At 45.1% G+C, this 13,124-nt stretch overlaps 1 protein-coding gene across 6 annotated transcripts in view; it reads left to right on the top strand.

Annotated features, from left to right (window-relative positions):
* dixdc1b (DIX domain containing 1b) overlaps positions 1 to 13,124 on the top strand; it is a 192,008-nt gene that overhangs the window by 127,999 nt on the left and 50,885 nt on the right. For all 6 annotated transcript variants that reach the window (XM_070894441.1, XM_070894439.1, XM_070894438.1 and 3 more), the window contains 4 exons: positions 148 to 257; positions 7,512 to 7,663; positions 9,708 to 9,797; positions 9,905 to 9,958. In XM_070894441.1, the coding sequence (XP_070750542.1) occupies positions 148 to 257; positions 7,512 to 7,663; positions 9,708 to 9,797; positions 9,905 to 9,958 (406 nt within the window). The remainder of the gene's footprint in view (positions 1 to 147; positions 258 to 7,511; positions 7,664 to 9,707; positions 9,798 to 9,904; positions 9,959 to 13,124) is intronic.

Here is a 13,124-nt window from a genome sequence, read left to right as displayed (position 1 = left end):
AAGAAGTTTTATCATTTTAACTGAATTCTGATGTCTTTTTTCCATGTTAATCAACAGCAGTAGTAGATGTGGAACTTTTTTTTCACAATTTCCCTTGCAGCTAAAGAATAAAACAGTGTCTTCAAGAGCTTTGACTCTTTTTTTCAGTGTCAGTTCAGAGAGTCCAACAAACGGTGCAAAGACAGAGTCTATTTCAAGCCAACTGGATGAAAGATTGGAATTATCTTCCCAAAAAGAGGAATGGGAATCCAGGCCTGGTAAGTTGAACATCTAACTTGCAAGCCTATACTTGTGACAGAGTATCCTGAAATAGAACTTAATGTTCAGCACTACCCAGTTTGAAGAATAACTGTGCCAAATTGGGATAATACATTTGGGGGTAGAAATTCATCTTGGGCAGTGGTTTCTCAATGGGTGATGATGCATTGGCTGCTTCTGATACGCCCTGCCCGATAATCAGCTCCATCGAAGTCAGTGGAATTGAACATGGGTCGGGGTGTATAAAGCGTAACTTAGGTGATGCTCATTTTATTCTACCGCTCGAGACAAATTTGAATTCAGATTTGGATGCTCTGAAATTGCCCTGATTGGGGGGCGGTAACCTGCAGGGGCTGGGGACTTCCTGCACTTGGCACAGAAGTCCCGCCCCCGCCGCTGAATTGGGCTTACCGCCCCTCAAAGGAAGTGGAGCCAGCCTCGCGGGCCGCAGGGATAGGTGTCGGCACGCCATGCTGAGAGATTGCCGCGCACGGTGATGATGCCGTGGTATCGCCTCCACAAACTTTCGGGCAATTTCCCGGGAACCGTTAGCGCCCTCCCCCCCGGGACAAAAAGTGTCACCCGCCCCACTATTGGGCCTCTGAAAAAGGGGATGTTGCTCCCCCTTAGATTATCAAAATCCAAACTGCATTTGAAAAATAAAAATTGTAAATAAGGAAAAACAAGGATGTTAGGCAATGTCAGTTGAGATGGTGGTGGGGTGCTACAATTAGCCGCCGGAGCCCTAGGCAAGAGATGGGTGAAACCGAGGCATTGCTGCCTTCCCTCAATGACTTACTGAATTTATCCAATGAATAGCTATTCCATTGAGGAAGTTGAAGTAGTCATTTATTTTTAAATGTTAGCATTCATTTCTCTACAAATATCTCTACAATGTATGCATCAGTTACCTGCAAGTACGTGCATATATCTCCAGGTCAGCAACATGCCATAGGACACATTACTGGATCTGTCATATTAAGTTTAGTTGGGTGAATTAATCTAATGAGTACAGAACAGGAAGTACCCAAGTTCAATCCTTAGTCTGGGCTGAGTTAGCTCAGCTAGAACAGCAGTAGGCACTACAATTTGTTTCAGCACCCCGGGTTAGGGAGGGGAAAATCACCCATAATCACTAACTAGTGACCCCTGCAGAAAGTGACTTGTGTATGGACATTTGGTGAGAACAAAATTGAGTTTAACTGCAATGCCATCCCTCTCGTGAGGCTTCCACATGGAGGATGACTACTTGAGCGAGATGCTAGAAAGCGACCTAGTACCAAGGATCCCTACCCAGAGGAAAAAAATCAACATATTTATGAGGAGGAAAGAAAGATGTCAAAGCCATAAACAGTTTCATTAAAATGATACCAGAGACGAGAGGTTTTAGTTATGGGGAGAGACTAGGTAAGAGGAGATCTTGTAGAGGTGTTCATAATTATGAGGGATTTTGATCAGCGAAATTGGGGAAAACTGATCAGTGAGTTGGCAACTGGAAGAGATAAATTTAAGAAGGTCACCAAAAGAACAAAGGGCAACTTTAGTGGAATATTTTTACACATAGGGTTGTTAAAACATGGAATGCCCGACCAGAAACAGTGGTGGAAACAGAATCCATTAAAAGAGAAATATTTGAGAAATAAATTGTAAAAAGGAAATGGGAAATGGACAGGAGAAAGGACTGAAGTGGATAGCTCTCTCAAAACGCTGCCACGGGTGTAATGGGCTGACTGCTTTCCTTCAGAGCTGTTAAAGTCTATGATTATGAGCTTGCTGCCGGAAAATCCACAAGAATATGGATTTCCTCAGCCCTTTATAGCCATTCTACACATTCTCAGTCATGTTGCACAGTAGATAAATAACTTGCTCATTCAGAATGTTCTCGGGACATTTGCAAATTATTTTGTAATCAAATGCAGAATTTACTATACGTGACCCTGAAATTTGACTCTACACATTAAAATCCTCTCAATCAGTGTAAAGAAATGTCCTAAATACATATGAATAGCAGATCAATAGCAAATCTAGATGATCACAAAACAGACTGGATTAATTCTTCTGAAGTCATAGCCTGGCTAATACCTCTTACACAATACATGGATCTCTATTTACATGCAATTTTAAAAAGCTGAGAGATAGATAGTTTAGTGCGTGTATGTATCAAATATATATTACACCCATGGTGCTGCACGTGGGCAATTAAGACAAATTTGAATACATATTGATAGCCAGAAGTGGGCAATTTAATTATGAAATCATGATACAGGTAAGTTTTTCTGTGGGGCACAAGATTCAAGGACATGAGGTACAGCTTTTAAAATTAAGGGCAGCAAAGTAAAATTTGAAATTTAGACAGCATTTGGTAAGAGAGTGTTAGAATTGAGGAACAAGTTACCTGTGGGTTGAAGAAGAAAGAAAAGAATGAATTTGCATTTATATAGCACCTTTCACAACCTCAGGAGGTTCTAAAGCATTTCATAGCCAATGAAGTGTAGTCAATGGTATAATTAGGAAAATGTGGTAGCCAGTTTGTGCACAGCATGGTCCCACAAACAGCAATGAGATAAATGACTAATTAAACTACTGTATTGGTATTGATCGAAGGGCCAATATAAATGAAAAATAAATCTGTCCAAAATGGCTTCCATGGCATACTGATGTATGTCTCTTGAAATCTTGCCTTGCTGTCAGCAAGTGACAATGCACTCATGACACTCGGGGTGGCTATGAGAATGTTTTTAAAGTGTTTTTCTTTGAAGAAAGCTGGTAATTGTTGAAGAATGAAAAGCACAGGTCACATAGGGCCCAAACTTGGTCAGAGCTAAGGCCCGCCCATTTCTCGGCGGTCCCTGGGCGGAATTTCAGTTTTTGCCACCCACTGCTACCGGGGCCAGTCGGGCGGCAGTTTCGCCGCGGTTCTGTCGGCGGGAACGGCAGGCAGTGGGAGTTGGCGGGTGGCAGCAGCAGTGGACGGTAGGTGCAGGCCTCTCGACTCGGCAAACATCGGAGACTGTGCACCGCTCATGCGCGAGGTTTTTTTTGTGGGCGATGACATCACTTTTGTCGCGATTGGGGCAGATTGCACAGCTGCGCATGCTCATAAAAGCTGTGTGCTCACTTGCAACCGCCAGTTGCAGAGGGGTCATATTTGGAGAGAGAGAAACAAAATCATCATCAGCCATCCATCTAGGGAAGTTATAATGAGTGCAAAAAAAAAGCTTCCAAGAAGTCTGATGGAGGGAAGCCCAGAGCTCCCTGGTTTAATGAGGAGGAGCTGGAGGAACTTGTATGTGAGGTGTTGCGCCGTTATAAAGCCCTCGCCCGGGATGGTCGTGGCAAGCCTCCAGCACCTCAATATAGACGCCTTTGGAGGGAGATTGGTGAGGCCGCGTCCTTAGTGGGCAACATTATGCAGGATGGAGACCAGTGTCGGAAACGATGGAATGATGTGGTGGCATCAGCTAGAGTGAGTAAACATTTATTGTTACACTCCCGTACTACTCCAAAAGGTTCTGTGGCAGTTAAGTGTGTGTGTGTGTGTTTTGCATGAGCAAAACGGGTAAAGGCTGCAACTTTTCTTTCTGCAGAAGAAAAGATCAGCCAACGCATCAAGCCTGAGTGGCATGGGAGGGGGCCCACCAGATGTCATCGAGAAGAACATAAGAGCATAAGAATTAGGAACAGGAGTAGGCCATCTAGCCCCTCGAGCCTGCTCCGCCATTCAACAAGATCATGGCTGATCTGGCCGTGGACTCGGCTCCACTTACCCGCCCGCTCCCCGTAACCCTTAATTCCCTTATTGGTTAAAAATCTATCTTATCTGTGAATTGAATACATTCAATGAGCTAGCCTCAACTGCTTCCTTGGGCAGAGAATTCCACAGATTCACAACCCTCTGGGAGAAGAAATTCCTTCTCAACTCGGTTTTAAATTGGCTCCCCTGTATTTTGAGGCTGTGCCCCCTAGTTCTAGTCTCCCCGACCAGTGGAAACAACCTCTCTGCCTCGATCTTGTCTATCCCTTTCATTATTTTAAATGTTTCTATAAGATCACCCCTCATCCTTCTGAACTCCAACGAGTAAAGACCCAGTCTGCTCAATCTATCATCATAAGGTAACCCTCTCATCTCCGGAATCAGCCTAGTGAATCGTCTCTGTACCCCCTCCAAAGCTAGTATATCCTTCCTTAAGTAAGGTGACCAAAACTGCACGCAGTACTCCAGATGCAGCCTTACCAATATCCTATACAGTTGCAGCAGGACCTCCCTGCTTTTGTACTCCATCCCTCTCGCAATGAAGGCCAACATTCCATTCGCCTTCCTGATTACCTGCTGCACCTGCAAACTAACTTTTTGGGATTCATGCACAAGGACCACCAGGTCCCTCTGCACCACAGCATGTTGTAATTTCTCCCCATTCAAATAATATTCCCTGTTACTGTTTTTTTTTCCCAAGGTGGATGACCTCACATTTTCCGACATTGTATTCCATCTGCCAAACCGTAGCCCATTCGCTGAACCTATCTAAATCTCTCTGCAGCCTTTCTGTGTCCTCTACACAACCCGTTTTCCCACTAATCTTAAAGGCTTGACTAGCCTAGAGGAGCATGCCTTGGCATTAGTGGGTGACTACCTCCGTGCCACCACAAAGGGTACTGCAGATCCCGTGCTAGAGCATGGTAAGCTTGTACTAATCTCCGGTCTGCGTTACACTCGTTATGCAAGGTCATGCAATGTTAAATCAAATGCCTTTTAATGCACTGTGTGTCAGCCATTAATGGTGTGCTCATGTAGTGATGGAAGTCCTTAAAGTAAGATTGTAAAATGTGACGGATCACATGTCAGCTTGAGCAACCCCACCCCCAGCTATACACCTAAATGTTGTCCTCTACTTGCAGATTTGATTCGGACAGCACCGAGCAATGCACCCCATCCACCTCTGTTACCCAAAGGCACTGTATGACACCAACGCCTTCCACCTCGGTGTTGTCAGCAGCCCAACACATCAGCTCCTTCCTCCACTGCCACCCGCCCCCCCGCCCCCAAAGATCACCCATATCCACCACATCCACCTCCCAGAGACATGAAGACCAGGAGGGAGAGGAGGGAAAAGTGCCAGTCTTCAAACCACTTGAGTTCGAGGAGCTGCAAGAGGAGGACTCCAGCCTCCTGACATGTGTGCCACCTGTTCGGCCAACATCAGTGTCGGGATCCGACTTCTTAGGATTCGAGATGGAAGAGGCCGGAACAAGTGGTGGAAGGCGCAGAGGCCGTGCTGGAAAAGCCACCAAGCCGCAAACACTCCGGGTGATGCAACAATCCCATGAGGATGCAGGACAGCGCGCAGCAATTCAGGAAATGGTCCAGCTGTCGAGGATGAGCGTCGACCTAGCTTGAGATCTGCTGCAGACCATAGCTGGGATAGCTTCCAGTATCGACACCTTTGGTCAGCAGCATACTGCCAGTATGTCGCGGCTCATTAGTGCGGTGGAACGCAACACCAACTCTGTAGAGGCCATGCGGCAGTCGATGCCTCGGGACATGTCATGCAACCCCCCCAAGCCCACACTATTGAGGCCGACGGATCCCGAGGCACCGGAGCTGCCAGCGGTTTCCATCTCGCCCCCTATATTCTATCCAAGACCAACATGGCAGCAGCGCTCCTGCTGCCCTCCTGCACAACATCATGCAGCAGAGGCGGTGAGGGGCAGGGGTGTGGCTTGCTGTGATGAAGGCGGAGCCATAAAGAGGACGATGGGTCTCACATTGGGGGAGGCGGGGGCAGAGGTAGAGGTGGTGGTGGTGGGTAGAGGGATTGGTGTTGGTGGTGAAGATGTTGTTTACTCTTTAAGTTGTAGCTGTTGTTTCACATGGCTCGTTGTGAATGTGCCGAGTGGTTTCTGAGATAATGTACATATGTTGGATTCAATTGTTTGCATGTTCTGTCACTTTGGCATGCTGCACTATTCAATACAGTCACATTGTTCACTTACTCTTGGTCAATGTCTCACGTTTATATAACTGCTGAGAAACAGACAAATCTCCTTCAGGTGTACTGCTGTCTGAGGAATATCTTGCCGTTCACATAGGATGCGACTCTTTAATGGGTCCTGTCACCAGGCGATTGTTCTATGACAAGGAAGGGTGACCAATGCAGGAAGGCTGCCATTGAATTGGAGGGCACACATTAAGGCTTGCACTTCAATCCACATTGTCTTAGGTCCAACATCGTGGAGTCCCATCCCTGATATGACATGTTCCTCAATGACCTTGCAGTCCATTATATATATTTTTCCGTCCTCTATACTTCAGCTCATGCTGTTCTCACTATCATATCCTGCCACCTCACAGAGCATTACATGATTTCATTGTTGTCTATATAGTTTGACATAAGCTCATACCATGTGTGCACTCACATTCTATCAATAACTCTGTTCTGCCTGCCATGGTCCATGGAGCCTTTACCGTGTTTCAGAACTCATTGCCGCTTCCTATACCACACTTGCCCTTCAACGGAGTACTTTTCATTTACATCTGTGAAGTCATTCTGTGCAGTTTAAGGTCGATCTGAGAACTCATTCTGAGCCTGTGATAGTGGTGCAGCGTATGGACGCTACCCGGGATGTGCAGCACTCTGCGCGATTCTCCCCGCTGCCCGATTTACAGCCAGCTCACACCACCTTTTTGCCAGCGGGTGGGAGCACGGTTTTGGAAGATCCGGGATGGGCGGGTGGCAGGAAGTTGCGGCGGTGATACTTCACGGAGGAAACTCCCGCCAGGCGGGACCTGGGTGGAAGATGGGCAGTACGTGAGGAATCTTTCAGAAAACATTTTTTTCGGGTGGTACCTCGGCGTCTGTGGGCGGTACTCTGACCAATTTTGGGCCCTTAGATTGTGAGTTGAGCATTGAACTTCTGTGCACGTCCATGCTCAGCTGCACTGTATATCTGATGAATATCTGCTACAGTTTCAGTGGGATATTTAGCACTGCTCCAATTCAAGCCCACAAGCTAAAATGGTTGTCACAGCTGTACTTCTGTTTTGTAGCAGGCCCTCTGGAGGCTCAAGTGGAAATTGCTAGTGTCTGGATTTTATTTTGCAAAGAATAGCAACATAATTTTAAGGAAAAATATTCTCGGAAAATTACTTTGTAAAATGTTTTTAAATGCACTAATATTTGCAAATGAGTGATCTTAATTTCAACAGCTGATATTGTAACTCAAAAAGATTCCACTAAAACATTTCCCTCCCATAGAAGACAACATTCAGTCTACATGGATGTCCATGAATTCAGGAAAACCCCTACTGAACGACAACCACTGCCTTTGGGAGGACCAATTACTGGATCAGCAGGACCAGTTGGGGAAGGAGATGGAGGAAGCCAGAAAAATGATTTCCATCTTACAAGTATGCATTTTTTTATTTAGCCACTTTAAAAAAACATTTTACCTAGTTATAACAGCTTGGAAATAATTTATGCTTTCTGAAGGCTAAAATAATTTTAAAAATACAGTATCACCAAAAAGGGGTGCAGCGATATACTGGTTATGATATTGGACTAGCTATCCAGAGGTGGAGAGTTCAAATTCCACCGCAAGTTGTGTAAGTGAATTTAACACCTGGGTGGGGTGGCTTGACCCATCCATCTCCACGGAGGTGTGTGGGGGACCTGACCCATCCACCTCCATGGCACGAACCTGGTATTGCAGTACTTCCAGGAACGGTGCAGTGGCTCTAGGCCTTTTGGCTAAGAGCATTGGCGCAGAGTGATCCTTGGCGTGTGCAAGGTGACCTCTGGCGTTTGTGATTTGACAAAGAATTGGAACGATTGGCTACGAATTTCAACAACAAAAAAAAAAATTTAACACCTCTGCTGGAATGACTAATGCTCTTCAGGAAAGGGAACCTACCACGACTATTTGGTTCAGCCTACATTTGACTCTAGCCCATCACTGGTTGATAATATTCTGGTGTAGCAAGCCGCTCAGTTGTCTCGTCACCATCACCACCACCTTCTCAGGGCAGCTAGGGATGAATAATAAATGTGACCTTGCCAGTGCTGCCTTCTTTAAAAACATGACTTCCATCTATGCATGTGGTAGCAGCAAATTGATTTTAGGGTCTTCTGTGTGCCGATACAAACAAAATGTGAAAATCACAGTATGTCATTCCCTGTGCTTCCCCTCCCTCCCCCTGCCCATCAGCACCACTTCTCTCTGCCTCTGGGTCTTGTCGATCTGCTGTTTGGATCCAGGCTTGCCTGACCTAGTGTCACCTTGGAGATGGAGTGCTGTTAATGTTTATGCTCCCCAGTATGTGCCATCTATCAATAGAAGGGAGAACCATGACCTTTGTGTTTCTGCATATGCAAATATATGAGGCCAAAAATTGAGGTCGGAGGCTTCCTGCGGGCAGATGCCTCCGACCAAAATGTTTTTAATGAAAATACCTGGTGGTCCGGAAGAACGTAGACTTGTGCAGTCCAGCATAGGGGCCCACCTATTCCTGGAGCGTATGTGCAGCCAGGGATCACGTGGGCTGGACCAACCAATGAAAATGGTGTCTCCCCATTCACAGTAATGGTGAGTTCCATTTGTACAAGATCATCATTTCTATCAGTGGGGATACCCCCAAAACACAAATATTTAAAATAAATAAGAAAAACATCACATATTTAAAATTAATTGAAATTTAATTTAATTAAATGTTTTCGACAAAAATTTATTTTTTTGAAAATTTTTAAATGTTTTAATAGGGGTAAAAATAAACTTACCATATTATAAAAACTGATAAAATGTTACTTTTATATCTTTTACAACTCTTACACTGATAAAAGCAGGCCTTACGCCTGGTTTTACCAAGCGTAAGAGTTGGAAGAACGTTCGCTGGGCAAGTGTTGGGCAAATAGCCCAGATCTCCGCCCGCGAAGGCCCTTCTCCCGGGGATGTGTTGGAACTGTCAAAAGAAATTTTGACAGTTTGCAAGTGCCGGATTTCGGCACATGCACATTGCGCGGCAAGAACCAGCACATGCAGGGCCTCTATATGCGCACATCGTATGTGCCCTTAGAGACTGCAATTTTTGCCTCATGGTTTTCAATATCACATTTGTGCCTGGAAAAATAATTTATTTTATTTTATTGGATTCTAAATATCAATAAATCTTTGAGTTAATTTTGCACAAGTGCCTTTCTGTAAGTCACATCTAGATTGATTTTGAATGATTTCTTGTGGCATAAGAATTGTTCACTTAACTCATTTTATGTTAGAACAAAATGACACTTAATATTGCTACCCCTGTGTGTGCTGCCCAATGTGAACAGACTCTGATTGTGTAGGAATCTAATTGTTATAGAAACCTGAAACTCGCACCATGCGAAGTTACCTAATTGAATATCTCGAGCATTTTGTTATGTGATACCTTGTTTTATTTCTGCTGCCTTTGTTGCCAGGGCCTACTGTTGAATGGTTCACTACCTGAAGACGAACAGGAGGGATCATTTCCACTGTGTGAGCAAGGAGCATGCGCAGAGGAACAATTGGTACGTGCTGTTTTACAACTGGTTACACAGCAGAGTATTTGGTCTGTCCAGCGTTGTTTTTTATGTGCTTGAAGAAACCGTTGACAGTATATTCTTGTATTGATCAGGTCATTATCAAGAGTCGTCTAGACATAAGCATGGATGAATGCCAAGAGATAAAGGTACAAAGAATGACTGCTTTTTGTACTATTTCAAAAGTGTTTAAGTTTGGTATCGTGTACATTGTTGTGCTATTTCTTTTAGCCAAGTAGGTAGAAAGGTTTTTGAATTGTAGATTGTGCCAAGGCCTATTGTAAATGTCTATAATTGACTATTCTGAAGTGTTTCTTTTGGGAGGGGGCTGCTGTGACTGGTTCATGAAATGTGGGGGGTAACTTTAAACCTCCCCCAAAGGTTGGGAGGGTTTGGGTCAGGTGAGAAGTTGTTAATTGAAAACTTTCATACACGACTTCAACACTTCAGCAGGAATGTTTTCCTCAGCCCAACAAGCTTACCTACTACCTACTTCCAGTTCCACAATCGGCGACTCCCTCCAATCTTCCCATCCACGCTCTTACCCCTCTCTTTCTCCCCCCCCCCCCCACCTCCCTACCACCACCACCCCAACCACATTCTCTACCTCCCTCCCTCCCTATCAGCTCTCTGCGTACCTTCTGCCATAGCCATTTCCGCCCGACAGGCAGCCAGCGAGAAACCTGCAGAAAAAATGTAAAAGACGTCCTGTAGTTAATATCTGCAGGGGGTACGGGAAACCCGTACTTCCAGGTTTCCCGTCCAGAACTCCTCCCCCCGCTCCCTGCCCGCCTCCGTCATAGCCGGGGCCGTGGTCTCTCTAGCAGTCCTCTGCTTATAATGGGACAACTTGCCTGATGATTATGGCCAGTACTGAATGACAACTTAGACTGGATCCGGATGGCATTTGTATTTGTGAGTTTATTGGGTTGCTCGGGTCAGATTTTAAACCCTGCACAAAAGAATCATATGGACTAATGTTGTACAGTATAAACTGTTGACTAGCCATTGGCGTGGCTGTGGGGCGACATCATTTCAGCATCATGCATTAATTTTAATAGAAACCGCCTTGTGTACTCTCACACAATACAGGTAAAATGTACTTTGTATGTATATTTACTTGACAAAGGGGTAACCCAACAAACTCACAAATACAAATGCCATCCAGATCTGGTCATTCAGTGTTGGTCATATTCATTCACCATTCAGTAATCAAGCACTCACAATGATCATAAAGCACTTGCACACGTTGCTTTTCATCTTCTCATTTTACCAACAAACGCAGAAAAAGGTTATACATATGGATAGGCAGTGCAAATATGAATATTGAGATCATATGCCCAATGATGGTGTCTGCTACTCATTTTATATTTACGAATCAGAAATACAATTAGCCACACGTGGATTCCCAATTAGCCACATGTAGTTAGTGGCTCACGTATTGGACAACAGTGATATCGACAATACAAGACTCCTGTCCATGGTTTGCAAATAAAAGACAGTGGGGCCGAATTCAGGGTCAGTATAAGGCCCGTTACCATTGTTTTGCGGCGGCTATGCAGTGGAATCGAGTGACCGCCGCTTTGCAGTCCATTGCCCGCCCCGACTCAAATTCAGGTCGGGGATTTTTCGCTCTGTCCCACTTCCGACCTGCTGCTGCCGACCACCCTAAGTGCGTCATCAATGCGCGCACCGCCACTATCCCGCACCGACATATTGATCTGCCCCGTTAGACGGTGCCTCTGACATATTTTTCTGTCGGGGCACCACCTCCTGCCTGGCAGCGCGGTGGCCCTTCAAGGGGAGGGCCTATTGCCACGGCCGCCATATTGTTATTTTTGCCAGCCGACTTACCGATCGGCCAGCCAATTATTGACCCCAGGTTCGGCCGGGCTGCCAACAGGAAGATTGGCATTCCCTCGTGGTCCGGCCGCCGAAACCCTCCCTGGTGGCCCAGTGGCCGAAGCTAAAAAATGCCTGATTCTCTCCCCTTTAACAGAGGGGAGAGAGCATAGTGACACATATGCGCAGTGACGTCACCACCGCTCCGCCACTGAGTGACAGCAGCGGAGACTTGATCCCGCCCCAACTTCCGCCCCTCAGCATGACTTACCGCCGCACGTCCGCCCCCACTGACCGACTTCCGGTCCGACATCTAAAGAAGTTCAAAGTCCCGAAAATCGATCCAAAGGCCGCCTCAATGCTCCTGGTGGAAAAAAACAGGTAGGAAATCATTGGTGCGCCAGCTTTCTGATGTGCCTGAATTTCAGCCCCAGTATCTCCGACAGTGCAGCACTCCCTCAGTACTGCACTGGCGTGCCCGCCTAGATTTTGTGCTCATGACCCATAACCTCCTGATTCAGAGGTGGGAGTGTTACTGACTTAGCCAGAGCTGACACCTAGAAAAGGGTAATGAGATACTTTTTACTCTTTTTTTGTATTGCTGATAAGGGTCTATGTGAAATATTAAAGTGCTCCTTTTGTTGTGTGTGCTTAGAAGGTGGCTGTCAAAAAAGCTGTTCCCCTGAGAGGGTTTTGGGGATGGAGGGCATCATCATCCTCATTCCTTGTCTGACAATTGCACACAAGCAGCAATCACTGATTAACAATTTGGAGCTGCCTTCCTCTTGACCTTTGGCCTTTGAAAGTGAATAAAAGAAAACCCCAAGATGTCAGTCTATGACATTACAATCTATATTATTTAACCCTAGTCAGTTGCATTCCATAGTTCCCGTTGTTCATACAGTATTTCATAAGGTAATTTGATCATCTATGTTTACAACTTATTGGTCTTGATAACTTCAGTTATGTTGACCCAAAAAAGAAAATCAGTTATGAAGACTGGCCTGCTTCTTTCTCCTGGATGGGTTATCCCAGTGAGACATCTCAAAAACTGTGCTAGTTAGAACTTTACTTCCATCAAAAATACATTTTTGGTAGGTGAGAAATTCATTTTATTTAGTTTTATTTATAATTTTGAATAACATTTTGGAAATGAGAACAGGGAAAGAAAAGACACCTTAAATGATCAGATTTTAATTGGAACAGAGGAGCAGAGGGACTTTGGTGTGCAGATATACAGGCCATTAAATATAACTATAAGGAGATGAAACCTAGTCTAGTGAATACAGAAATCACAAAGTAATGTTGAACTTATTTCATAGTTAGGCTGTAGTTGGAGTATTGTGTGCAGTTCTGTACACCCTTTTTAAAAAAAAAAAAAAAAAATTCATTCATGGGATGTGGGTGTCGCTGGCAAGGCCCAGCGTTTATTGTCCATTCCTATTTGCCCTTGAGAAGGTGGTGGTGAGCCGC

The sequence above is a fragment of the Pristiophorus japonicus genome, chromosome 11, assembly GCF_044704955.1.
Source record: "Pristiophorus japonicus isolate sPriJap1 chromosome 11, sPriJap1.hap1, whole genome shotgun sequence".
NCBI classification, from domain to species: Eukaryota; Metazoa; Chordata; class Chondrichthyes; family Pristiophoridae; genus Pristiophorus; species Pristiophorus japonicus.
Note: the sequence above shows the minus strand (reverse complement) of the source record. Positions and strands in the feature narration are given on the sequence as shown.